The 27,145-nt window shown below is 36.3% G+C and overlaps 1 protein-coding gene and 1 pseudogene across 3 annotated transcripts in view; one reads left to right on the top strand and one right to left on the bottom strand.

Annotated features, from left to right (window-relative positions):
* Nucleotides 1–27,145, top strand: part of EPB41L5 (erythrocyte membrane protein band 4.1 like 5) — a 115,121-nt gene that overhangs the window by 23,668 nt on the left and 64,308 nt on the right. For all 3 annotated transcript variants that reach the window (XM_012749757.2, XM_012749755.2, XM_012749758.2), the window contains exons 4-11: nucleotides 11,882–11,924; nucleotides 13,171–13,249; nucleotides 14,205–14,249; nucleotides 14,420–14,472; nucleotides 17,581–17,701; nucleotides 17,837–17,924; nucleotides 18,726–18,814; nucleotides 21,551–21,620. In XM_012749757.2, the coding sequence (XP_012605211.1) occupies nucleotides 11,882–11,924; nucleotides 13,171–13,249; nucleotides 14,205–14,249; nucleotides 14,420–14,472; nucleotides 17,581–17,701; nucleotides 17,837–17,924; nucleotides 18,726–18,814; nucleotides 21,551–21,620 (588 nt within the window). The remainder of the gene's footprint in view (nucleotides 1–11,881; nucleotides 11,925–13,170; nucleotides 13,250–14,204; nucleotides 14,250–14,419; nucleotides 14,473–17,580; nucleotides 17,702–17,836; nucleotides 17,925–18,725; nucleotides 18,815–21,550; nucleotides 21,621–27,145) is intronic.
* On the bottom strand, nucleotides 1,167–1,627 carry LOC142872336 (calmodulin-like; annotated as a pseudogene).

Here is a 27,145-nt window from a genome sequence, read left to right as displayed (position 1 = left end):
TGTAGCCATTACTAAGCTGTATTATTAGCTTTTTACTAATATCAGCAATTACTGAATTCCTAGATTCCATAGTGATATTTCTTTCCCTCATTTGATACACATATAGTGCTTTCCGGTCATAACAAGTTTTTGGTAAAACCTGGTTAGAATTTTTAATCCCTACTCTTTTTTAGTTCTAGTTTATCCCTCCCAATCAGAAATCTAAGCATTAAAATTAAACTTCATAGGCTTACTTTCACTTTATTTTTGCTGTCACTGAAATACTCAAAACTATATGAATTGAGCTAGAAGAACAATTGGTAGATGAAAGATCATTTCTGAGCTCCAGATAACACTTAAACTTTGTAAGTTCTAATTCACTTGATTCCATAGCAGTCTCATGACATAAACATACATAGAGAATCAGTTATGTGTTGTGTGACTAGATTCAACCCCAGATTGAAACAAAATTAGTATCTGACTGACAGTTCAGTTTATTGAAGATAGTAAACTTGATGGATCAAGTGGATTTTTTTGGCTAGGAATTTAGTATAAACTAAGCTAAACCAATGATTTTCATATCTTTCTGTCATATTTACTGTGATGACATAATTATTAATTTAGACTCCAAAGGGAGGCAGGGTAAAAAGTGACCAAGGAATTACATGCTATAGTTTCACCTTCAACATATGGCATATCTGTCATATGTAAAATGAATGTGCTAAAGTTTAGTTCACTGGTCTCTGTAGGTTAGTCCAAAACATCTGTGACTATAGAATTAGGCAGTCATCATGAAGATAACCAATATTAGTAAGTTGATGAAGCCAGAGTTCACTATGTATACATAAAATCTGAGTTCTGTTTTTTTTTAATTGTTTTAATTACACTGGGTCATTTTATGTTTACATACACAATTTCATAGTTGAAAAAATATCACATTTATAGAAAAGTTGCAAGAATGGTACAAATAACCATTTTTCTGGAACCATTTGAGAGAGTTTCAGTAAGATGTCCTGTCCCATTACCCCTAAATTCTTTTTTTTCCCTTGGGACAAATTTTTTGTTCTTTATGAGATTCTCAGTCAACCAATTGGTGTTTGCTTGAACTGAGGTACGTAGGAGACTTAGAAACTACGCTTAAGAAGAGAGGGATCGAGAGAACAGGAATCACCAGCTGCCCAGGGCCTTCATTTTGCAGTCATCATCAATACAAACTCTTCATAATTGACCTGGCCATCTCCATTGATGCCAGCCTTGCTGATCGTCTCATCTACTCCTAAATGGCTAGCTTCTCTCCCAGGTTCTTCATTATATGATGCAGCTCTGCATTGCCGATGAAGCTGTTCCCTCCTTGTCAAAAGACATGGAATGTCTCTTGGATCTCCTCCTCACTGCTGTGTCCTTCATCTTTCTGGCCATCATGATCAGGAACTCCAGGAAGTCAATGGTCCCATTCCCATCTGCATCCACCTCATTGATCATGTCTTAGACCTCTGCTTCAATGGGGTTCTGTCCCAGGGATCTCATCACTGTTTCCAACTCCTTGGTGGTGATAGTGCCATCTCCATCCTTGTTGAAGAGGGAGAAGGCCTCTTTCAATTCTGTGATCTGCTCCTCACTCAGCTGGTCAGCCTTGGTGAGGCCCGGCGTTTCCAGAGCCTGGGGATCAAGATTATTCCGGTAGTGGCAGCAGCTATAGCAGCTCGAGCTCCACCGTGCATCTGCGCATCCACACTCAGTCCACTCCTGAATTTTTTAGTGTTTCCTGCAAATAAGTGTGCTTCCTTTAATTCAATACAACCATCAAAACCAGGAAATTAACATTATGACATCATTACCATCTTATCCTCAGATGCTATTCAGGTTATGCCAGTTATCCCTACACTGTCTTCTATAGCCAAAGGTTTAGTTCAGAATCATGCTAAAGTATTTAGTTTTCATGTCTCCCTAGTTGCCTTCTACCTGGAATATTTTGATTCCTTACTGTTTCCTTGACTTCTCATGACTTTGAAATTTTTGAAGATAACAAGCCAGTTATTTTGTATACTGTTCCTCAATTTGGATTTGTGTTATGTTTTCTCATGAAGTAGATTAATCTTGGCACCTTTGGCTGGAAAATACAGAAGTGATTCTGTGTTCTCATTCTGTCCTGTTGAGTGTCATGTAATTTCATTTTGTCCCTTTATTTGTGATACTATGATCTGTCGATTAAGGTGATATCTGCTACTCCTCACTACTATGATGTTATTCTTTTTCCTTTTAAATTATTTTGTAGGCAGTTACTTTGAGATTGTTCCTCATAAAGCTTTCTATTTATTTATAAACTAATAGATTCCTATTTTATTCAGTGTGTTATCTGCTACTATCACTTATTTTGCTCAAATTTCCCCAAGGTTGGCCTATGGCAGTTGCTTCAAGGTGGTTTTTACGTTCATTTCACATGGGCCCATCATTCTTTGAGCACTACCTTACTTTGTGGCCCAAGATGTTCCATGTTCATCTTGTATTTCTCTGCTCCAGCCCTGGAATCAGCCAATTCTCCAATAATAAGCCTTGTGACCAGATTTAGGGAATATGTGTATATTTATCTCTCCATACACACACACACACACAATATGGTGCATATGTGTGTATATACAACACATACATATATAAAACATACATATCTACACATAGAGAACACCAGTGACTCCATACCCATAAATCATTCTAGTTCCAGTCTACTATTACAGGGATTCTTATAGTTTTTTTCCCTGGTTTCTTCTTCTGTAGGAACCAGGCTCTGATTTTCTTCAATATTTTTGTTTTTTTGCTGGTGGTTTTTTTTTTTTTTTTTTTTTTTCAGGCCATTCCCTCTGTTCATATTCTCCACTCTCAATTTTATGTTTCCATATCTATGGGAGAAGGGGTGACTACTCTGTTACATATTTTCCCGTCAATTTTATGCTTCCATATCTATGGGAGGAGGGTCCACATAGTCCTCAAGCTACTTCCTATTGAACTAGGGCAATGTTTCAGATGGAAGGTTTATACTTAATGTATACCATTGTAAAGCTTTGGACAGCAGCAGATTACCAAGTGAAAAAGTCGAAAGAACAACTAACAGGATTGAAAAGGTGAAATGTACTATTGCCTTGTACATAGTGTCCAATACAGGGCTGGGTTACAAAAGAAACACAGGACCCCTAAGTGTACAGGTATTAGTTCTACCCTGTAGGTCAGGGGTCCTCAAACTTTTTAAACAGGGGCCAGTTCACTGTCCCTCAGACTGTTGGAGAGTGTGCACTGTGGGCCCGGGACAAGTAGGCTGCTAAGCATGACAGGCAGCGGCGGCAAAAACACTTGGCAGGCCGGATAAATGTCCTAGGCATGCGGCATATGGCCCTGGGGCTGTAGTTTGAGGACGCCTGCTGTAGGTGATCCAAGAGACCAGCTTCTGCAAATTCAGAAATCATACACAGCGGTGTATAAGGCGTAGGAGGACAAAGCCAGCAGCAAGAAAGTTCAACAGAAGGAGCAATAACCCGGATAAATCCTCACTAAGAAGTTGTCTCTCCATCCTGTAGACAGAACAAATAATTAAAGAAAGCAAAAATACCAACATTTTCATCTTTTTCCCTTTTTCTTAAATAGAGATTTTAGATTGCCTAAAGGCTAGCCCTTCCACTGGGTCTTCTCCTTTCATAGGACATCTCTTTACTCTGCTATGATGGACCTGAGGTTTCACTTCTGACAATTTCAATGAGGTGTGAGTTGTTAGAGGCACTTCATAGGGTCTTTTTCACTTTTCTGCTTCCAATGGGGTGGAGACCTGAAAGGGGCAAATTCATGCTTAGTGGTTAACACCTGACACACTCATATTTTTGTGTGGTTTTTGTTTTTGTTTTTGAGGCAGAGTCTCTTTTGCTCTGAGTAGAGTGCCATGGTATCAGGCTAGCTCATGGCAACCTCAAACTCCTGCTCAAGCAATCCTCCTGCCTCAGCCAATTAGCTGGGACTACAGGGACGTGCCACGATGCCTGGCTAATTTTTCTGTTTTTTAGTAGACAGGGTCTCGCTCTAGCTCAGGCTGTTCTTGAACTCCTAAGCTCAAGTGATCCTTATGCCTCGGCCTCCCAGAGTGCTAGGATTACAGGCATGAGCCACTGTGCCTGGCCAATAGTGTCTTAATAATCGTAACTTTTGTTAAAGTCTTAAAATTGTGAAGTGTGAGTCCTCCGACTTTTTTTCAATATTGTTTTGGCTATTTTGGGTCACTTGTATTTCCATATAAATTTTAGTATCAGATTGCTCATTTCTGCAAAAAAGGGAGTTGGAATTTTGCCAGGGTTGCATTGAATCTGTATATCAAGCAATAGAGTGAGAGCCTGTCTCAGTCATACATACATGCATATATACATAAACAGAATCAAAATACTTAAATTCAAAAATTCAAATATAATCTCCAGAAGTCATTAGACCTCACTTAAACCCACTGCTTCTATTCAGCATTTTATAGAAGGTTCTAGCCAGGGCACCTAGGCAAGAGAAATAAAGAAAAGGAAAAGGAAAAGGGAAGACATTCAGATTATAAAGAAGTAAAGCTATCTCTTTTTGTAGATGACATCTTTACATGAAGCATGTTGAAACTAATAAGCAAGTTCAGCAAGGTTGCAGGATACAAGATAAACATACAAAGATTTCTATATAGTAAACAATCCAAAAATGAAATTAAGAAAACAATTCCATTTACAATAACATCAGAAGAATAAAATGTTTAGGAATAAATTTAACCAGGAAGTGAAAGACTTCTAATCTGAACCTATAAAACACTGCCTTAAGAAATTAAAGACTTAATACATAAATATTCCATGTTCATGGATCATTGGACTTTATTGTTAAAATGGCAATCCTCCCTCTTTGGACTCCCAGAATGCTAGGATTACAGGCATAAACCACCTCACCTGGCTAGTATTTTGATTCTTAAGAATACCTCTGTTTCCTCTATAGACATTTGTGCTTTGTGGTGGTTTTGCATGTAGTAGAGATTGTGATCACTGACACCAGAAACCAACAAGAACAAACCTCAGGTACCACAAAAATATTGACTGAGGGCCAGGCATGGTGGCTCATACCTATAATCCTAGTACTCTGGGAGGCCAAGGCGGGAGGATCACTTAAGGTCAGGAGGTCAAGACCAGCCTGAGCAAGAGTGAGACCCCATCTCTACTAAAAATAGAAAGAAATTAGCCGGACAACTAAAAATATATAGAAAAAATTAGCCGGGCATGATGGTGCATGCCTATAGTCCCAGCTACCTGGGAGGCTGAGGCAGAAGGGCTGCTTGAGCCCAGGAGTTTGAGGTTGCTATGAGCTAGGCTGATGCCACAGCACTCTAGCCCGGGCAACAGAGCAAGACTCTGTCTCAAAAGAAAAAAAAATGTTGACTGAATGCCACAAAGGTTTCTGTTTAAAAATAACAATGAGGGCAGTGGCTCACGCCTATAATCCTAGCACTTTGGAAAGTCAGGTTGGAGGATCGCTTGAGACCAGGTGTTTGAGACCAGCCTGATCAATATAGCGAGACCCCCATCTCTGCAAAATATAGAAAAATTAGCTGGGCATGGTGGTATGTGCCTGTAGTCCCAGCTACTCAGGAGGCTGAGGCAGGGGGATTGCTGGAGCCCAGGAGTTTGAGGCTGCAGTGGGCTATGTTGATACCTCTGTACTGTAGTCAGGGTAACCAAGCAAGACCCTGTCTCAAAAACAAAACAACAAAAGAGGAGTTTGGGAAATAAGATCATGTAAGGCTATATGCACTTTTACTGAGTTCTAAAAATGTGCTTAGCTGTTCTGAGATGGCATTTTGGAATGGTCAGATTGTGAAAGTTAGACTATATTGTAAATAAGTTCGTGTGTGAATGGTAATAAAAAAAGTAAGTGAATTAAGTGTGCTAATGACTACTAAAACCTAATGAGATCCTATGCAATTTGGTAGCAAGTGCTGTCTTTTAAAGTATATTTCCAAAGTAGGTTATATACTCTTATCTTTGGAGAGCGAATATGTAACATACCTACTCACCTACATGCCTACTATGAGTTTGACTATTAAGAATCCTAAGAGAGCCAGGCATGGTGGTGCATGTCTGAAGTCCCAGCTATGTGAGAGGCTGAGACGAAAGGATTGCTTGAGCCCAAGTGTTGGAAGCCAGCCTGGGCAACATAGCAAGATCCTATCTCTTAAGAAAAACAAAAAATTAAGAATCCTTAGAGAGCACACTAATACACAGAAAGGCACAGTAGGAAATATATTTTAATCCAGGCATGGTAACTCATGCCTGTAATCCTAGTACTCTGGGAAGCTGAGGTGGGAGGATAGCTTGAGTTCAGGAGTTTGAGCAAAAGCTAGAACCTGTCTCTACTAAAAATGGAAAACATTAGCTGAGTGTGGTGGTGCACGCCTATTGTCTCAGCCACTCAGAAGGCTGAGAGAGGAAGATCACTTGAACCCAGGAGTTTGAGATTGTTGTGAACTATGATGATGGCACGGCACTCTAGCCTGGGCAACAGAGTGAGACTGTGTCTTAAGAAAGAAAAGAAGATATATTTTAATGGCTGATTTAAGTCTTTATTTGGAATATCTTGTAACACAGACTAACTCCAAAAAAGTAATCACTCAAAAAGTATTTATAATTGAATCTAAAATAAATTGAAGCATCTTCAGTTAGATTACAGCAATGCAATGTATTGGTCCTCTGTTTTCTTTTTTTTTTTTTTTTATTTTTTTTTTTGAGACAGAGTCTCGCTTTGTTGTCCAGGCTAGAATGAGTGCCATGGCGTCAGCCTAGCTCACAGCAACCTCAAACTCCTGGGCTCGAGCGATCCTTCTGCCTCAGCCTCCCGAGTAGCTGGGACTACAGGCATGTGCCACCATGCCCGGCTAATTTTTTATATATATATCAGTTGGCCAATTAATTTCTTTCTATTTATAGTAGAGACGGAGTCTTGCTCAGGCTGGTTTTGAACTCCTGACCTTGAGCAATCCGCCCGCCTCGGCCTCCCAAGAGCTAGGATTACAGGCGTGAGCCACCGCGCCCGGCCGGTCCTCTGTTTTCTTAGCATAGGTTTTTAATATTTTATTAAAATTATTCAAAATGTTAAAATTGTTCAAATGTTAAAATTTGTTTTAAAATAATTTTAAAATTCAGAGCATAAACCTCTACTCACAGAAGAAATATTTTTTGCAACAGCATTAGTTTTGAAAGATGGTTAACATTACTTTAAGCCCTTTGTCCAAGAATACTGATGCATTTCTTTACTAGGGCTGTGTATATGGTTAAGGAGGAATCAATCATTTGAAGAGTTGTTTACCGCTATTTGACTGTAGGGCTTGGGATGAGGGTGTGTGTATGTTAGTGTTTTGGAAGCTCCCTAGGTGATTCTTTGATTTAGTTCTGTCTGTTGTGTTTATGACTATATATTATTTATATTTTAAGGTATACAAGTAAATAACTGTTTTCCCATGCCCACCTCAATAGGCTAAAAGCAAACATGGCTTTTTGCATCCTTTGATACCTGTTCATCAACTAAACATTAAAAGCAGGAAATAAAAAAGGAGTTTGTTTCCTTTTTAAGGTATAATGAGGAAAGGGAATCTTATTTGTTTCACACTTAGTCCCCAAGAATCTATATCTGCATGCTCTCATCTTTATTTTCTAATGTAAGTTAAACTCAACTCCTAATGACCCCGATTCAAGGAAAATGTTATCAGTGCCTGTCTCTGAGCTCTGAATTTTCCAGTCCCTGGTCTTGGAATGTGGAGGAGATGAAAGAAAACAGACTTGAGAATATGCAAACATGTCTTCAGACCTTTCCCAGAAGAATGTCACCCAGAACTCCCCCAGCTCTTAAATCTCACTTTAAAATGTGTTTGTGACTTTGTCTGAGTTTTGTGTTGTCTTAAAGGACTACCGATATTAGAAACTATTGCATACAGGTAGGAAAGAGACTAAAATGCCTGGCTGCTTGGAAGACAATGCTGTTTTTGGTTTTTTTCTCACTGGGATGATTTTGTGTTTAATGTGCTTCTTAGTAGGATAGTAGGGTACAAATTAGAGTAGAAAGGTGTATTTATGAGACTAGTCCTAGACAGTTTGGAACAGGCAGAAATTTAAGGTATAACTGAGAGAGACTTTAGATTGTTCTTGAAATAGTAAGTGGTCTATCTTATATTGATGTTTCCTTATATTCTGTCAAAGTTTGCAATTAGCATATTGATTTTCATTCCATTGTTAATGTTCTTCACTCTACTCACATGTGCATACACATTCACACACAATTAAAAATTTTTCCTCTTCACTGTTTGAAGAAACTCTGGAAAGAATCAAGAGAAACTATAATAACATCTTGGGGGAAGGAGGGGTAGATCAGATATGGTATAGTGGTGGGTATATGGAGGGCATGGATTAGGTGGGATGGTTGACCATATACATTTTAATATTACGAAAAACCATATAAATATATTACCTATATAATATTAAAATAGGGGTGTGTCCATCATTATTGTTTTAAGTCATATGGGTTCATTGTAGAGTAAATGGAAAATATAGGAAAACACTAAGAAGAAAAGAGTCTCCAGAAACCTCAATCAACATAGATATAACATCTGTTACTATTTTGTTAGACATTATCTCAGTCTGAAAGAAAATATGTATTTGTATGTACAAATTTGTATATTTTGAGAAAACAATTTATAATATTTTTAAACCTGTCCTTTAAAATTTAGCAATGTATTATAAATAATCTTCCAGATTCTTAACTATTTGCTTTCATTCTTTTTTTTTTTTTTTTTTTTTTTTTTTTGAGACAGAGTCTCGCTTTGTTGCCCAGGCTAGAGTGAGTGCCGTGGCGTCAACCTAGCTCACAGCAACCTCAAACTCCTGGGCTCGAGTGATCCTTCTGCCTCAGCCTCCCGGGTAGCTGGGACTACAGGCATGCGCCACCATGCCCGGCTAATTTTATATATATATATCAGTTGGCCAATTAATTTCTTTCTATTTATAGTAGAGACGGGGTCTCGCTCAGGCTGGTTTTGAACTCCTGACCTTGAGCAATCCGCCCGCCTCGGCCTCCCAAGAGCTAGGATTACAGGCGTGAGCCACATGCTTTCATTCTTTATAATAGTTTTACGGTGCTCTGTCATACTGAAATACTGTTTTAACCAATTTATTATTGTTAGATATATAGATTATTGTAACTTTCTTTGATGTAATTCCTTGTAGATAAATCTACACACATCGCTAATTATTTCTAGATGTAGAATTGTTGGGTTGAAGATGAATACTTATTTTTGACGCATTAGCTACTGTTTAGTTAAATTGCCTCCTGGGATGGTTGGGCTCATATGCACTTATTATGGTGTCTGAGAGTCTCCTTAACCATGGTTACATGAGACAGTGCCCAGGTAACCAGACATAGCAGATAGGACAACTCCCAGGTCCATGGTTCTGGGGGAAAAACAATCTGGGGCATGAAAACTAGTTTCATCTCATAGGCAGTATAGGCTTGGCATGAAGTTATAATAGGTATTTAGGTCAGTTAAGTCTGGGATTTTTGGATATTGGGTTTCTGGGCTGGGCAAGGATGGATGGACCATTTGCTGTCCTAGGTTGAAGTCTTTTTCACTAGTAGATTGGATCATGTTCTGTCTACTGTCAGGCCTAGTGTTCTGTTAATGGAGATGTGTTTTTTTTGTTGTTTTTTTTTTGAGACAGAGTCTCACTTTGTTGCCCAGGCTAGAGTGAGTGCCGTGGTGTCAGCCTGGCTCACAGCAACCTCAATCTCCGGGGCTCAGCGATCCTACTGCCTCAGCCTCCCGAGTAGCTGGGACTACAGGCATGCGCCACCATGCCCGGCTAATTTTTTGTATATATATTTTTATTTTTATTTTATTTTTTTTTCTTATCATTTTGTATATATATTTTTAGTTGGTCAATTAATTTATTTCTATTTTTGGTAGAGACGGGGTCTCGCTCAGGCTGGTTTCGAACTCCTGACCTTGAGCAATCCGCCTTCCTTGGTCTCCCAAAGTGCTAGGAATACAGGCGTGAGCCACCACGCCCGGCCTGGAGATGTATTTAAAACAACATTTGCAGCCGGGCGTGGTGGCTCAGCCCTGTAATCCCAGCACTCTGGGAGGCTGAGGCGGGTGGATCGCTCAAGGTCAGTAGTTTAAAACCAGCCTGAGCAAGAGTGAGACCCCCGTCTCTACTAAAAGTAGAAAGAAATTAATGGGCCAACCAAAAATATATAGAAAAAATTAGCCGGGCATGGTGGCGCCTGCCTGTAGTCCCAGCTACTCGGGAAGCTGAGGCAGAAGGATTGCTTGAGCTCAGGAGTTTGAGGTTGCTGTGAGCTAGGCTGACGCCACAGCACTCCATCTAGCCAGGGCAACAGAGTGATTGAAATATGCTTAAAAGTAGATGTACAACTGAATTTATTAAAAGACAAGAGATGGCAAAGTAACCTACACATTTGGAATCTAGAGAAAACATTGCGCAGTATTTAGTTGTCTTTTGAAATGTTTGCTAGCATCTTATTTCAATATGGAAAGGTACTCTGCTGGCACAGTGGTAGTTCTGTGAGTTTTACTTTTGGGTCTTGGGAGAGAATGGAGAGAAGAGGCCAGGCAAATAATTGGCAAGGAAAGTGAACAGCTACAAGTCTGCTAACAATGCAGCCTTGTTTACTCAGTCTTTGCCTATCTGGATTTCTGAAACTGGATTCCTTGGCTCTGTGAACTAGTTAGCACATGAGCACTTCTTTTGTGCTTGGAATTGAAAGCATGCTGGAGAGAACACAGTCATGTACATCTTAGTTGGCCGAATGCATCCTGTCAGTGTTAGGACCTGGTGTAGTATAAAGGGATTAATAATGAAAAGTGAGCTAGGAGTGATTTATCTGTGAAAGTATCTGGAATTGTGATTTTAGGACAGTTGCCCCACTTTGCAGATTAGGAACCCAGCCCCAGAGAGGTGATCAAAGTAGCTCCAATCAGTCCTTCATTACCTCTTCTGCTGCTGGTCACCTCTCTCGGAGTAAGTTCTTACATTTGCACTAAACTCAAGAGCTACTACATTTCTTCTCTCACTGTATATTGAGATAAATGTGACGACTGATGTGCATGCCCCTCTGTGTATATGTGAGATTCATGAAAAAAAAAAGAGCAGAATGGTTGGGGAAAAAAAAAAAGAAAAAGTATCTGGAAGTGGTTTTTAAGTCTGTTTGTGTCATAGACATTTCAGAGTGAAGAGGTTACATAAATCAAAAGGCTATTAATATTACTCTTGAAACCAGAAGTCTCATAGTCAAAATGTTAACATTTTTTATTTGTAAAGCAAAGGAGCAAAGATTGGTTTATTTAGGTAGGGCCTTGATTATGAGAAAAATCTAATTTTTACCCTGGAGGCTCTTTCAAAGAGTACTACTTGTGACTGAGTAGTATCTGTTTTGTAAAATTTAGATGACATTGTTATTTCACGTAATTTTTAGTTGATCTGCTAATTTTACATTTTTATTATAAAAATGAATCAGAATAATATGAGGGTACTTTTCGCTCTAATATTAAGAGTTTTGAAAGAGTCATTGAGGAGAAAACTAAGGCCAAAATTTAGAATATCAACCTTGTTACTGAAGGAGCAGAAGAAATGTTTTAAGAAATCACCTATCAGATTTTTGTTTACATGTGTCATAAGCTTGCTGTGGATATTGGACAAATAACTTCTCTTTCTTTTATTTTTCTTTTGTGAACTATTTCCTTGTGGTTATTAACAAAGACATGATGAAAAGTAACTTTTAGTATAATAATTAAAAATTTAAAGTTCTGTTATCTACTTAATCACTGAATTTTTGTTTTTGTTTTTAGCATTGGTTGGATGGTACAAAAAGCATCAAAAAGCAAGTAAAAAGTAAGTGTTGAAAAATTATTTGTGAATAAAAGGAAATTGAATATATTAGAAACTTTGGTAAGGGCATAAGAAATCATATTTCAGAGGAATTTTTTAGTATCTGTATTTTCTAAAAATCATTTTATTCTGATGTTATTGACCCACTGCCCAAGTTATATAGGTTTGATACTAATCTAGATTCAAGTGCCTTGGGATTTAAGTTTCCAGGAGAAAGTCTTGCAGCTTACAAATGGGTTGACTTTGTTGGAATTTTCCTCTTTGGCTATGTTTGGCATCTACCCTGCTATAGAAAATATTATGAGACTGTAATATTTTAAAATTAAGGATAATGAAATGAAACAATTCACATAAAATGTCAGTAGTATTCCTAGCAGTAGTTGGGGGAAACTAGTTTCCAGTCCCTAATCCAGCTTGTCCTCTGTACTATCAGTTTTCAGGCTACCTCAGCTCTTGTCTTTACAAAATAATGGGACCACTGAAAATATAGAGGTTAGTTAACTTGCTGAAGTGAATTTGAAAGTGTGTGGGAAGATTCACTATGAGCAATTAGTAACAGGCATTCCTCAGTGCTTTTTTTTTTTTTTGAGACAGAGTCTCAATCTGTTGCCCAGGCTAGAGTGAATGCCATGGCATCAGCCTAGCTCACAGCAACCTCAAACTCCTGGGCTCAAGTGATCCTACGGCCTCAGCCTCCTGAGTAGCTGGGACTATAGGCATGTACCACCATGCCCAGCTAATTTTTTCTATATATTTTTAGTTGGCCAATTAATTTGTTTCTATTTTTAGTAGAGATGGGGTCTCGGTCTTGCTCAGGCTGGTTTCGAACTCCTGACCTCGAGCAATCTGCCCGCCTCGGCTCTCCAGAGTGCTAGGATTATAGGCGTGAGCCACCATGCCCGGCCCTCAGTGCTCTTAAGAAATACAGCTCAGCAAGTTTTCAGGGCTTTTAGATTACACAGTCAAAACTTTTATTTGATGCATTTGGCCCTGAACTGTTAGAGTTAATCTAGAGCTATCTATTGTTGGCATGAGAGATGATTGTCATAGTATTATATGATGGTTGGTACATTTCAAAAAGGCCTACTGATCTTTTTGTGTCAGGTATAAGCCTGTAATCTAACTTGAAATGACGCTACAATAACTTGTTATCTTCTATCTCATTCCAGTAGATTGTTGACAGATTACTGGGTGAAAATTATTGCTATTTAAATATTTTAATAAAAGCTTTTTTCCCCCCTAATGGCAGTTGGTTCACCCTATTGTCTGCATCTTCGAGTTAAGTTTTATTCTTCAGAACCAAATAATCTTCGTGAAGAGCTAACCCGGTAAGAACACTATTTAGAGTTGTGCAGGAGTATTTTGGTAGTTTTGGAGGATTCTCTTTAGAATTGTTTCTAATTTATAGACAACTAATGAAATGGATTCCTTGCCCCTGGTAACAAGACTTCAGATAATAGAATTTTATTCTGGGACAGTGTTTTAAGTGTAACTTTTCCTTTATCGGTTTTCAAAATAGAGTTGGTTCCCTAACATCCTCCAAAGGTGACTACTGAATTCTTTTTTTAAGTATTGCTATCAACTCATAGATTTTAAACAGGATTGATGTGTTTTAGTAAATTGGAATATTATGTTTATTGATGTTCACAGTAATCTTTGGCTTATGGGAGTTTATTCAAGTTGGCTCCTGACTTTTGTGACTCATTGAAATGCCATTGATTAATGAAATACATTAGCTCCTTGTTTCGTTTGAATAGTTTTGAATAAACATTACTCTCTGTGCACTTATTTTTATTTTTATCCTACCTCTTTGATATTTCTTCACTGGACTCTATTATACATCCATGACTCCATGTGCACATATTATTTATTAACTGAAAAGGTTGAGTTTTTGGAGTCTTTTCAGAAGGGTTTCCTTTTGAACACCCTGACGATGAGATTGGAGCTATTGCCCATAGTTTTATCCATGCCTGTATCCCTTCACCTGAGAGATGGATGTGTTGTCAGAGTAAAGTTAAATTAGATGGCAGAGCTCTTTTTCAACAATTTTCTTTAAACATTTTCTCTAAGATTGATGTGCTGTATACACTCTGTGGCTTGCTATTCCTTGCTGGTTATGCTTCCATCCTCCTGATGCCTATTGCCCTTTTTTTGCTATTATTTTTCCTTTATATACTTCATTGTGGGTAAAATTTTATAATTAAGAAAATTCTCAAATTAGAAGGGTAAGATTATTTTTTCACAGTAGATTGTTTAAGTAAAATTATGTCTTATTTTTCTTAGGTATTTATTTGTTCTTCAGTTAAAACAAGATATTCTCAGTGGAAAGTGAGTATTATTTAAGGTAAACTGTACATTTTGTTTGGTGGTTGAAGAATTTTGAAAACAAGTTTATAGTTATAAGAAAGAAATGGGCAACATAAAGCATGTATTTTCATTTATCTTAAAATGAAGGTTATGAAATTGACTTGTCTAACAAATTTGTATTTTGGTCCCAGATTAGAATGTCCCTTTGATACAGCAGTGCAGCTGGCAGCTTATAATCTGCAGGGTAAGCAGTTCTCACCCTTACTGTTAAGACTAAAGTATAATCCTTTTTTGTGTCTTTTTAGCTAAAGAATTTCAAAAGATTCAAATGATGTGGAAGAAAAGAAACAACATTGTTTTTGTGTTAACTTTGTGTCAATATCCAACTCTGACTTGTTTTAGAGCATTGCCTTCTTTTTCTTCCCTTTCGTTTAGTTGCTTTCTTTCCATCTATAGCATTTTCAAACAAAAATTACAGTCTACCTGATAATTCAGTAAATGTTATGGTCGGGCCCTCAGCTTATTTTTTTTTAAATGCATAATATATGAGTAAATTGTTGCTGAAGCCATATCGTATGCTTTCTTTAGTCTTAAAAATGAATACATGAGGGAATTATTGGAGCATAATTAAGAGTTCCTGATGGTCATTTTAAAGTGTTTTCTAATAAATGAAATTAATGAAAAACTCACTCTTGTACCTTATAACATTGAACAAATACTGTTAAACTTAGGAATTTTTAAAAAATTGACACTATGAAAGAAAACTAGAATAAATAAAAATCATATTTAATGATTACCAAGACATTAATAATTTTATGGATTTTTTGTGATTTCATATTTACTCCCAATCCCTCTAAGATTAGTAGTATTTATTTGCCATTGTATAGATAATATTATTTCCTCTGTGACACTAATTCTATAACCTCTCAGATATACTAAAAAGCTATCATTTTTAATATCTGTGTTACACCACTTACTATTTCATGTTCTGTCTGTGCCTCATTGTGTTTCATGACAACAGAAGTATATACTTCTTGGAGATAGGACTTACATATTTTTGTGTATTTTAACAAAAGGTTAACTTAATGGTAGTGCTCAATAATACTTATTGTTTGGTTCATACATGTGACTCTGTTCTATTTTCTCTTAATCCCACTTAAATCTGTTTCCAAGTAAAAACTCTTTCCTACTTTTTCTTCCATCCATGGCACCACTATTTTTCTGCATCCCTTTGTCCGATGTCTGATAGTTTACCAAATCCTACTAATTGTTAAGGTCCTTAAGAAAAAATTTGCTAAAGTGATTGATTATTCCTGTCTTCATTAAAATGAGCTCCCTGTTGGTCATTTATGATACTTTATCCGAATAATTTTTCTTATTAGCTTTTTCACAACTTCAAACCCAATTTTTCTTTATCATTTTAATATATATTCTGAACAACATTATGTAGCCGATTTAGTTTGGTGTGCTTTTTTTTTTTTTTTTTTTTTTTTTAAACAGAGACAGAGTCTTGCTCTGTCGTCCAGGCTGGGGTGCAGTGGCCCAATAATATAATAAATAGTTCACTATAGCCTCAAATTCGTGGGCTCAGCTATCCTACTGCCCCAACCTCCTGAGTAGCTGGGACTACAGGTGCATGCCACCATGCCTGGCTAGTTTTTAAAATGTTTTTGTAGAGATGAGATCTGGCTACATTGTCCAGGCTAGTTGTCTGGCTGGGTGCTCCTTAAAGACACTGCTGTCCAGACAAAAGATTAATTTCTTCAGTAATAAAGTGGGTATGATAATATGAGACTGATGTACTACCGGTTGTGCTAAGAGGGCAATGGGGTGTGATAATATGTATTTTCTAAGGTTGCTATTAAGTTAAATGATGTGTGTAGAGTGGGTGCTCAATAAATAATGAGTGATTACCATTGTTATTTGTTATCTCAAGGTGGTTCTCATGTATTTTTTCTGTCCTCAACTGGATTCTTTTTTATCGAAATGGAAATATTTTTTTTTTTTTTTTTTTTTTGAGACAGAGTCTCGCTTTGTTGTCCAGGCTAGAGTGAGTGCCGTGGCGGCAGCCTAGCTCACAGCAACCTCAAACTCCTGGGCTCGAGCGATCCTTCTGCCTCAGCCTCCTGAGTAGCTGGGACTACAGGCATGCGCCACCATGCCTGGCTAATTTTTTTATATATATATATCAGTTGGCCAATTAATTTCTTTCTATTTATAGTAGAGACGGGGTCTCGCTCTTGCTCAGGCTGGTTTTGAACTCCTGACCTTGAGCAATCCGCCCGCCTCGGCCTCCCAAGAGCTAGGATTACAGGCGTGAGCCACCGCGCCCGGCGAAATGGAAATATTTTAATACAAGTAAGATATTCTTTTAAAGGAAAAAATTTCAAAAGTATAGAAAATTGGAATTTTTTTTTTGCCTTTTTCTCCCCAAACCCACAGTTAGTTTAGAGATAACCACAAATGGGGCCGGGTGTGGTGGCTCACGCCTGTAATCCTAGCACTCTGGGAGGCCGAGGTGGGCGAGGTGGGCGGATCCTTTGAGCTCAAAAGTTCGAGACAGGCCTGACTGAGCAAGAACGAGACCCTGTCTATACTAAAAAATAGAAAAAATTAGCCGGACATGGTGGTGCATGCCTGTAGTCCCAGCCACTTGGGAGGCTGAGGCAGGAGGATCGCCCAATCCCAGGAGTTTGAGGTTTGCCGTGAGCTAGGCTGATGCCATGGCACTCTAGCCCGGGCAACAGAGTGAGACTCTTTCAAAAAAAAAAAAAAAAAAAGAGATGACCACAAATGAATATATAAATGTTTGTGTGTTGTCAGTTCTTTTCATGCTCCCTTTTCCCCTGATTTTTAAAAGTTATTTCAGTTATTTTAGGCTTAATGATTTTAAATTTTAGGAAGACAAGGACTATATCTTGTAGTGGTATATGGTGTCATGTTCTGTGCATATTAGTTATATTCTTAATAGATGCCAGCTAATTATCTTTTAAGGATTGCTAAATTTTTTCATTTATTTCTTATAAGATCAAAAGGTATTTCTCTATGGAAGTCTAGAAAGTGGTTTTAAAAAGCTAAGCACTAAGGTGTAACTACATTAAGAGAAAAACATTTAATTAAAAATATACCACCAGCAATTAAGGTGATTTATATGTGTGGACTAATAAGTCATAAGTCTAAGCTAGCTTTAGTTTTGGGAATTGTCTGGGTTTTATTAATTCCTGTAGTTTAAGAAAGAATCTTTCTAATCTTCTTAGCGATTTTAATTAATAAAAATGGGTTTTGAAGAAGGATTCAGCAGACAATAAACTAGTTTTTACAAAATATAACTTTTTGAAACTTATGTTTGTAGCTGAACTTGGTGACTATGATCTTGCCGAGCATAGTCCTGAACTTGTCTCTGAGTTCAGGTTTGTGCCCATCCAGACTGAAGAGATGGAACTGGCTATTTTTGAGAAGTGGAAGGAGTACAGGTACTTGGCATTTGATCATGCTTTAACATAGCTATTTCATATTCAGTAGTTATCTCATACTCGTTTTCTTCTATTTCTAACCTTGATATAGAATTTGTTTTATAATTATTGTATTTAACATACTTTAAATTTCAGAGGTCAGACACCAGCACAAGCTGAAACCAATTATCTGAATAAAGCCAAATGGCTAGAAATGTATGGGGTTGACATGCATGTGGTCAAGGTAAGTACTGTGTTTTGATGCTCTCTAAAGAATTTATTTCTTGGGGACTCATGACTATGTGATTTTTCAGTATGCAGAAGGGTATGGAGTTTGTATTAATACAAGCTAGCGCTTAGTACTTTGGATTTGTGGTTAAAGGGTTAAGATTAAATACAGATAACTGGAATATCACAGAAAGATTTATTATAAGAAACAAGAGAAATAGTTAAAGTCCCCAAAAAGCTACCTCAGTCCTTTTGAGCTATTATTTGTTTTTCTTAAAGCTTTTAAGCCATTTTTTATCCTTTCCATTTAAAATTACCTTACATCACTTAAGCTAGTAGCTCTGTTAAAATAATTCAGGAAGCAAAGTTGAAAATTTATAGCTTGAGAGGACATTGGTAAACTATAGAACAGCTTGTGTAGTGATTTAAGTTATTTCTAGTTTAACTTGCAAGTTTCCCAGAAAGACCATCTTTTCCAAAATTTGTGATTTACGTGATAAGAGTATGGGAAGAAATCTGGAAAAACTTTCTTTGTAGTAGGAGTATAACTGCCCACTTTTAGTGAAGACGTACTTAAAAGTACAGTGTTTCAATGACTAGCAATAAAAATATATACACAAATTTTTATGAGAATGTCACTTTGGTTATTCTAAATATCTTGGAAACATCTTGTTATTAATATTAGCCTGGATATAATTAATATAATTCAAGACAAAAATAAAATTAAATAGATGTATAAAAATGTGAAACCTGTTTTATGCTAACACGTTTAAAAGTAAATAAATACAACTAACACATTTTTCTCTCCTTAAATTAGGCTAGAGATGGGAATGACTATAGTTTGGGACTAACTCCAACAGGAGTCCTTGTTTTTGAAGGAGAGACCAAAATTGGTTTATTTTTTTGGTAAGCAAGAGATAGTGTCAAAGATACTTATTGTTGTGTTGTTTTTTTTAATGAGTGAAATCATTTATATCAAGTTAGTACATAAACTAGAGTTTGGAAATCAAATAGTTTTGAAAAGCTTATAAATGAAAAGCATCTTTCTCCTGTCACACTTTTACTCATCCTTATTCCCACTCTCCAGAGCCAATTTAAAAAAATTCTTCAAGTTATATTTTCCCTTAGTTTCAAGATATATCCAAATATGTCTGATTATAAACAGTTTATTTTTTTTCTTATTTTGCTAATTATTTAATGCCTTTTCTTCTTGTTTTTTCTTTTTTTACCTATGCCTATTATGTGAGAGACATTATGTTTATATATTAAATGTTCATATGGACATTCCCTTCCTTCCTGAAGTTATGTCACTGTTTTCAATATTTCTTATCCCACAGCCTCTTTACTCCCTAGGTGTGAGAGGAAGATATTATTACTTCTATCCTTCCTTTTAAGCTGTGCTCCTCTTTCTGTTTCAACTTTTATCATCTGTACTTTTAAATTACATTTACCTTTTACTTTTACATCAAGGATAGATTTTACTTGGATTTCATAACCATCATTTAGTTCTTTGGGTTTTGTCTAGTGTTTAAAAGCTGAGAGTCAGGAGTAGTGTTTGCATTATTACATCTATGTCAGAGTTAGTCCAGAGCTTAGGTGAGTACTAGTGTTACAGATATATAATTCTGCCCTAAGCTGTTTATATCTCACAACAGGCCAGTACTGTTAGCCCAAAGCGTCTGCCATTAAATTCAAATTCTTACCTATCCATTTGCTTTAAATATAGCCTAATGTGCATATTTTTAGCTATTTAGACCCTGTCTGCTTTATATATCCCGTGAAACCATAGATAACACAAACTCTGTAGGTATGAAAGATCCCAAACCATTGCTGCCTTTCTGAGCTCTTTCCCAGATACTCCCCATTTGCTGCTGAATGCCATCCACTACACACTTATAGCACCTTCTTAGATTCCCCTCTCTCCGGGAGGTTCCTTTGCCTTCTTACCCTTTTGGGTTTTGGCCGTGCAGCTGCTATCTCTAGAGAGTCACCTGCTATGACCTCACCTGTCATGCACCCCAGTCCAAACACTGTTCAGTAAACCCCCATTGTGCAACACTGCTTTTTCTTGATCAGCCTTGAAATCCTTGAACTCACAACTGGTATTATATTTCCTTTCTGTGTAGCGTTTTGTTTTTTTAGAGCTCTTGGCTCCTCATGTCACACACCCCACACATCCCTTTAAATTACCTGCCTTTGTCTTCTCCTTAAGTTCTTTCAAGTTTCCAAGGGTTGTGTTAAATAGTTATTCTGTTCCTGTTGGAACTGTTTGCTCTTCAGGATGCTGTCCAGCTCTTATCTTGGGACTTCAGTTTACCTCAGTGAGCATCCTATGTTGACTTCCCATGATTTTTTCTTTTTGTTTTTTTTTTTTTTCCCCTCCTGATATATATCCTGAAGTAACTGCCTAACAGAAGGGAGATAAATTGTTCAAATCCTTGGTTACCTTAAAATGGTTTATTCTTCTCTTACTCCTTGAGAATTAGGCTGAGAATAGAATTTTAGGTTGAAAAGTATTTCCCTCAAAAAGTTGAAGACAATGTTTCATTTATTTTTGCATCCAGGTGTCCCTGGCTAGAGAATCTCTGATAGATTTGAGTAGAACACCTTTGCAGTTGTCCCTTGATGAGTGAGGAAGCTGGGGCATTTGTTTCCCAGTTCTTGGGTGTTAATTCCTTGATACTTTCAGCTTCCTTCCAGGCCTGAGAATTCTGTAGGTAGAGAGGTAAAGAAAGCACCTTCTGTACCTCTTCATAAGGTTGTTGTGAGAATTGAATTAATACTGGTAAAACACTTAGAAGGGTACCTGGCATGTAGTAGGTATTGTGTAAGTATTTGTTGCATAGATAAGTGCATAGATTGCACTTATCTAGTATTGCATAGATAAGTATTTGTTGCATAGATAAGTGCTATCTCCACCTTTCTTCCTCTTCCTAATATTTATTTGCTGGTTTATTTACTTAATTTAGTAAAGCTCATATAAACAAATTATGTTTCACAGCTATTTTATATAAGTTATATTAAAGATTAATCAGTGGGAGTGTCATATTTTGACATTCACAATTTATGAAAGTATAGAGTTCAAATGTAGTAGGTGGTTTAGAATTTTAGTACAAGTGGGAAGATAGAGTTGGAAAGTGGACCATAAAATGAGGTTTAAAAAAAATTTATTAAGATATATTTCCTCAAACTAGAATTGCTGTAGAGTTGAAGAACATAATCTGTGTTTTTCTTTATGCTTTCTTTAAAGCTTTGTGAACTTTCCTGTATCCAGTTCCTGTGCTGCTACTTTAACACTGAAACAACTTTACCTAGGCCTAACCAATCTCTTCGTACTTGGGGCCTATGAAATACGTAGCTTTCTTCATTTTCTTTTTTCCTTAATATTTTTAATATCTGATCTATGTGCAGTCTCAACTTAGTCAGAGGTATTGCTTTTGAAATGTATACTGTGTTTTTTCTGTTATATTGTCTTTTAGATTAGAGGGGTTTTTGGTGGGCAGTGCAAGTTACATTTACCCTCCTGTCAATTTTCAGTTCAGAAGTTAGATGATTAAATGTGTATTTGAAGTAAAAACAAATTGTTTTTTTATTTAGAGGACATTTCTTTGTAATCTGGCTGTTACTCTCATATTATTGTAGGCCTAAGATAACCAGATTGGATTTCAAGAAGAACAGATTAACCCTGGTGGTTGTAGAAGATGATGATCAGGTAGGAATTATATTGCCTTGCTTATTTAACAATGATTATGTTATGTGGTAACTTATATCTTTAAAAGGGGGAATGTACTTCATTAATTTAAAGAGCCATAGAACAGAAACTTAGTATAATTAATGCTTTAAATGATTTCCTGACTCAGGTCACACAATCCTAAACATATAGTTTTCTGCCCCTAAGATTAAGATACTATAAAAGTCTATTCTTGTTTCTTCATTGACAATAAATATATCTGAGATATATAAAAAATTACATTTAAGTGACTTTATCTCTGTAGTAACTGATAAAAAAGATTAATCAAAAAGATCTACCTAATATTCTTTTAAAAAGACTTTTGAACTAGAGATTACCTTTTTATCAGTTAAAATGTAGTTTTTAATTGATACATGTGTGAATGCATCTCAGACGCTTTAAGGTTTGGTGAAAGAAGCCAGCCTCAAAAGGTTATGTACTGAATGATTCCGGTTATATGACATTCTAGGAAAGGCAAGAATTTGACTGTATGCAAACTAATAAATTTAACACATGCGTGCAGATATAGATAATGTTAACAGTTGTTGAATCTAGATACTATAAATACGGATATTTGGTCTTCCTGTATGTTTAAGCATTTTTATAATAAAATGTTGGAAAGATTTCTAAAAATCTAGTTCTTTAATTTTCCTGTCTTAGGTAATTTCATTGCTGTCTTCTCCCATTTTAAAATGCTTCCTATATCTCTCTTCCAGCTTTTATTATATCAGACATATTTTTACATGTTTCTGGTCTATTTATAATTTATAATTCCCCTTTTCCTCCTCCTCATTATTATTAGTAGTAATAGTAATTCATTTTGGTTGTACCAGTGTGAAGTATGGCAAGCAATAGGTGAAGCTAAAAGTATGTGTGTTTGACTGAAACTTTGCCAGTACTGGTATTTTTATCTTCTAATGGAATCTTAGTGTTTTAAATTTGATCTTCTTTTAATAAGCATAGATGTTAACATTTGATCATGTTTGTTCTTGTATTTCTTTTGGCATTTTATGTTCATGTTCTTCTCTATTGGTCCCATAAATGTGCTATAAGAAATATCAGTGTAAATTTCAGAATAAATGAAAAACTGAGATTAGGTGTGTATTACTGTGCATCATTATAGTAGCCCTCAGTTGATTTGCTATGGTTGATTTGGATATATGTGGACCTAGTTAAATATCATCATAACTTGAGAAAAAAATAAAACTGTGGAAATTAAATTTAAGTTAAAGGTTCCTATATACTCAGAATAAATTTTTTTTTCAAATTTTTGAATGTTGACATTGAACTCTGGTGACTTTTCTCTAATAAGAACACCTCTGTTGATAAATGGCCTTCTGGTTTATATATGAAAGTTCAGGAGATTTTGGTCAATATCAGTAAAAAAGAACAGAGTTTATCAGAAGCTTGGTTGTGTCACATAGCAGCTTAACAGGAAGCACTGCTTTACAATCAGTAGATCTGGTGTTCTGTTTTGACTGTGAAATTGTTCATATATGAAATTAGAGATACTGAGTGCTTATGTCCTTGATATGGTGCTAGGCTTTTTTATCAGGATGATAAAGAAATACTTCATATTCTCAAGGAAATTTTACTGTAGTAGGAGTGTCTAAAAAGTAGGTAAGCTATTGTAATAGTTCAATAGGCAGTAAAATAAGTATGTAATAGACAAGTCTGCAAAGATACGTGGGCAAGTATATTCATGGTATCATTTCATACACTAAAACAGTAGGTAGTCAAGAAAAGTAATTATTGATGTCGGAAGAACTTTATATACTAAGCGAATGTTTGGCACAATAGTATTCTGGGTTTTTCAAAATATGACAAGACTTGCGAATAGAAAAGTTTACATAGATTTCAAATAGCTGGATGCGTTATTATTACAGGGGGATTTCAGCCTTAGATGATTTTGATCTCCTCCCTTGTTTGTTTTTTCTTATAAAGAACAGGGAATGGGAGATAAATGGCTTCCCAGTACAGATTTGTTAGGTGCTATTTTAAATTTGTAGTTTATTTAGTTTAAGAATGTACAGGGTTGTCTTTTTATTTATCAGGGAAGGTATGCTCTTAGTAGTTTTTGTTTTGTTTTGTTCTGAAGGTTTTTTTTGTCAAAAATCATGCATTTACTCACTGCAGACTAGAGAGAGAAAGATAAATTAGCTTTTTTGATTTCTGCCCTGAAGATCATTGACGTTAAGCATCAGTGTCAGAATCGAAGTATGTTTTGGTGGGCTAGGAGCAGTGACTCATGCCTGTAATCCCAGCACTTTGAGGGGCTGAGGTGGAAGGATTGCTTGAGGCCAGGAGTTCAAGACCAGCCTGGGCAACATAGCAAGAACCCTGTCTACAAAAAATAAAAAAATAAGCTGTGTGTGATAGCATGCACCTGTAGTACTTCATGGGAGTATGAGGTGGGAGGATCGCTTGAGCCCAGGAGTTTGAGGTTACAGTGAGTTATGATCATGTCAGTACACTTTAGGCTGGGTGACAGAGGGAAATCCTATCTCAAAAAAAGTGTGTCATTCATAACATAATTTGACCTGTTCTCCTCATTTCAGATGTTAAAAAATACTATCATTGTTTAATGTATATGAGTGTCAGCTATGCATTTTTTAAAAGCCTAAAAGCAGCTCAGTTGAATTAGTTAATATTTCTGCATAGGTTTTAATAACCTAGTATACATTTATTTGATACATTTAATAATTGAAAATGCAGGGAAGTTATACAGGGAAAAAATGTATCTTCTATTCCAGCCACCTATTTTCCTTCTATATAAGTCACAAAAGTTAATTATTTATTTATTTATTTTTTTTTTTTTTGAGACAGAGTCTCCTTGTTGCCCCAGCTACGTGGCATCAGCCTAGCTCACAGCAACCTCAAACTCCCAGGCTCAAGTGATCCTCCTGCCTCAGCCTCCCGAGTAGCTGGGACTACAGACAGGCATATGCCACCATGCCCAGCTAATTTTTTTCTATATATTTTTAGTTGGCCAATTAATTTCTTTTTTTTTTTTTTTTAGTAGAGACGGGGTCTGGCTCTTGCTCAGGCTGGTTTCGAACTCCTGACCTTGAGCGATTTGACCACCTCGGCCTCTCAGAGTGCTAGGATTACAGGCGTGAGCCACTGTGCTGGGCCAAAAGTTAATTATTCCAACAATTTTAAGCCACATGTTTTAAAAACTTTTTAACATCTCTAAAAGAAACTGGGATGCATGTTAGATAGATAGTGCCTTAAAATTGTCAGGCAGGCAATAGTTTGTTGGGTTTTTTTTAATTTTTATTTATTTATTTTTTTTAATTTCAGAATATTACAAGGCGTAGTTACCATTGCCTTCATGTGTGGGAACTTGTCATAGCAAAATTAGCTGAGTTATAGTCATTGTTAGTAAACACAGGTGTTAAGTTTAGTTGCTGTTTAAAATGGCTTCAGAAAGGTGACACTGTGATTCAGCATTGAAATGAAAACTTGTCATTTATTCTGACTGCAGAAAACACAGTCAAATAGATCTGTGTTACATACATTTTTTCATCAGTGAAATAAATAAATACACATTGTTGGAGAATGACCTCAATTTTATATTTCCTTGCAAAGCAACATCCTCCTTTACTATTCACAGTATTTGGTCTTACCCACTCCACCCTCCACCCCAAACTCCTGAATCAGAAAAGAGCATATTAAACGATCAAGATTTTTGTGTACGATGAAGTGTGAGAAGCACTATTTAGCAGAATCTAAGAAAAAAGATGTTTAAAAGTAGATGAAGCAATGATATGTTTTGAAAGCTGTAAGTCTTAATACTGAGATATGTGCAGAGGATTGCCCTACTACACAGGTTGCAAGAAAATCATAGATATGATAATGAAGTATTTTAAAAGAAATCTCTTGATGACACAGAAGATGATCATTATATCAACAAATGAGTTGAAAACGATTCAGAATAGACAGATACTGAATCTGCCTCTTTGAAAATAGGTTATTTTACCATTTCCTTTTTATGTAAGCGTAGATGTGATTAAAATGATATTTGAATCTAAATCTAAAAGCAGTCTTTGAGGAAGAAAAACAATTCTACCCAATAAGAAAAATATGGCCATGATTTAATTGGCGATACCTGTTCCTATTGGGGCATAAAATAATAGTGCGTCTTACAACTGATGGCATTTTAGGTTTGATGAAATGCAGTATTAGCTTTTGTGTATCTTTTCAAAGGTGTTATGTATAAGCAGATGTATATATCAGTTCTTTTTTTGAGACAGAGTCTCGGTCTGTTGCCTGTGCTAGAGTACCATGGCATCAGCCTTGCTCACAGCAACCTTAAACTCCTGGGCTCAAGCGATCCTCCTGCCTCAGCCTCCTGAGTAGAGTAGCTGGGACTACAGGCATGTGCCACCATGCCCAGCTAATTTTTTCTGTTTTTGGTAGAGACAGGGTCTCTCTCTTGCTCAGGCTGGTCTTGAACTCCTGAGCTCAAACGATCTGCCGGCCTCACCCTCCCAGAGTGCTAGGATTATAGGCGTGAAGCATTTTTGTATTATGCACTGTTCTCTGCCCACTTTAACTTTACATTATAGCTTGGAATCTCTTCCATATCAGTACATAATTTAAAAAAATTAAACTGAAACTGTGTAGTGTTATAATATATCGATGTACCCTAGTTTATATAATCAGTTCTCAACTAATTGACATTTATTCACTATGTATATACTAATTTGTACATTGCCAGCTGTATCTATAGGATAGTTTCCTAGGTGGATTTGCTGGCTCAAATGGTTATGTGCGTTTGTCCTGATAGAGATATCCTATCAAGTTGTACTATTATCAGTGTACTAAAGTGTTTCAAGTTGTACTATTATCAGTGTACTAAAGTGTTTCTTCAGAGGGAGTTATCAAACGTTTTTATATGAAAAGTGAAAAATGGGATTTCATTATAGGTTTAGTTTTATTTCTGTTACTATGAGTGATACTGACCTGTTTGCACACATTTGAGTCATTTATATTTTCTCTCAGCTGTCTATTCACATTGTTTGCCCATTTTTCTTTTGTGTTGTTGACCTTTTTTTCTTACAGATTTAGCCCTTTGTGATAGAAATTATAAATATTTTGTCTAATTGTTTTTTAATATTGTTTCTGGTTGGTTTTGCCATGTACTTTAAAATTTTTATGTAGATGAACTGCCAATCTTTTATGCCTTCTGAATTTTGTTCCATAGCTGGGTTTTGTTTCATTGGAAAGTTTTCCCCATTTTGAAATTATATGTTTTCTCATTGTTTTTATCTATGTTTAGTTTTTATTGGTAAATTTTGTTGAAGTATAGCATTTATTCAGAAAAATGTACAATTAGATATACAGCTTGTTGAATTTTCACATACACTTATATGACCAATACCCAGATTAGTAGTTGTAGTTGGCTCATTCTTATTGTTATATGCTATTCCATTTTGTGGATGGACCACAACTATTTATTTATTCTCCTGTTGCTGGACATTTGAGTTGTTTTCAGTTTTCAG

This window comes from Microcebus murinus, chromosome 8, assembly GCF_040939455.1.
Source record: "Microcebus murinus isolate Inina chromosome 8, M.murinus_Inina_mat1.0, whole genome shotgun sequence".
In the NCBI taxonomy this organism is placed as follows: domain Eukaryota; kingdom Metazoa; phylum Chordata; class Mammalia; order Primates; family Cheirogaleidae; genus Microcebus; species Microcebus murinus.
Note: the sequence above shows the minus strand (reverse complement) of the source record. Positions and strands in the feature narration are given on the sequence as shown.